This window comes from Sinocyclocheilus grahami, unplaced genomic scaffold (genome assembly GCF_001515645.1).
Source record: "Sinocyclocheilus grahami isolate Dianchi unplaced genomic scaffold, SAMN03320097.WGS_v1.1 scaffold20366.1, whole genome shotgun sequence".
NCBI lineage: Eukaryota > Metazoa > Chordata > Actinopteri > Cypriniformes > Cyprinidae > Sinocyclocheilus > Sinocyclocheilus grahami.
This window is the reverse complement of record NW_015517995.1, coordinates 1,955-3,243: the sequence shown is the minus strand read 5'-3', so window position 1 is coordinate 3,243 and position 1,289 is coordinate 1,955. Positions and strand designations below refer to the sequence as shown.

Sequence of the window (1,289 nt, the reverse complement as noted above, 5' to 3'; positions counted from 1 at the left end):
ATTTGTGTTCCAAAAATGAATGAAGGTCTTACGGTTTTGGAACAACATGAGGGTGAGTAATAAACGACAGAATTTTCATTTTTGGGTGAACTATCCCTTTAAGCACATTATTAAAAATTGCATAATGCCACTATACAGAGCATACAAAAATATACTACTGTTCAATTGTTTAGAATTGGTAAGATTTATTAGATAACATTTATTAGATAATTTGCTTTAGATAGCAAAACATTAAACAGATTATTAAATGTGATTTTAAGTGTCTGTATGCACTTTTAATATGATGTACTGTATGTTAGTCTGAGTGTTTCTTAGGACTGACCTTTGAGAGGGACTCCTAGAAACAGTCTGTTGGAAATGTCCACTACAATGCACCGCAGTAAGTTAAGGATGTCCACCTGTCCCTGAGCATCTGTCAGGTGAGAGAGATCATCCAGGTGTGTGTTTGTGGAAGTGGTGCAAATCTCCAAAGTTCTCTGAAGCCCTGGACCTGTTAGAGCTAACACACACACACAAACACACACAAATATGCTTAGTACCTCTTACGGCTACATTTTGCTATTTCAAAAAAATGGATAAAATCCCCTGAAATAAAATGACGTAAATAAATTAAAATGTTATTTGTGACACTGAGATATCAAAAGTGGTCATGCAATTTATATCAGCCTCTTCACGGTTAATATATTGTAACTTGCGTATTACTGAAAGCATGCCCACCTTTTGCATAAAAGGTGCGGACTTTCTTCCAGAGTTCCACATTTGAGTTGAATATGATGCCTTGTTCATGCATCCCAATACACTGCAGACCCAGTTTGCTCCCAAAGCGTGAGGTGTACAGAGATCTCCTCAACACATGATGCACAGCAGATGACCTGTGACACACACAGCGTTAGAATGAGAAATTCATGCCACATTTGAGTTCAATAATATATGTATAATAATAATTCAATAATAATGCCACATAATAATGAAATACAAACCCACATAAGTGTAACTGAAGAGTACACTTTCATGACTTTCTTAACACACATAAGTACATACACACACACACTCACATATTTCACATATTATAGCACATTTTAAATCATTATATTGACTACCATATTAAAGAATATGCAAAGAACATGATTGCAGTTTTAACTGTAGTGTGTTATTTGTAATAATAACAATTAAAGTTAATATATTTAACAAGTACAGAATTTCACCATTACAAATATGTAATAATAAATATATTTAATGACATTCAAGTTCCACTAGAACTGACATTGAAATTTACTTTAGTTTACCAT

At 33.6% G+C, this 1,289-nt stretch overlaps 1 protein-coding gene across 1 annotated transcript in view; it reads right to left on the bottom strand.

Annotated features, from left to right (window-relative positions):
* Positions 1-322: 322 nt before the first annotated feature.
* Positions 323-1,289, bottom strand: part of LOC107579804 (ovarian aromatase-like) — a gene marked incomplete at its 3' end in the record, with an annotated part of 1,965 nt that continues 998 nt past the window's right edge. Inside the window, exons 2-3 of the mRNA XM_016265600.1 lie at positions 718-872; positions 323-499 (exon numbers count right to left, since the gene is read on the bottom strand). Coding sequence (XP_016121086.1) covers positions 323-499; positions 718-872 — 332 coding nt within the window. The remainder of the gene's footprint in view (positions 500-717; positions 873-1,289) is intronic.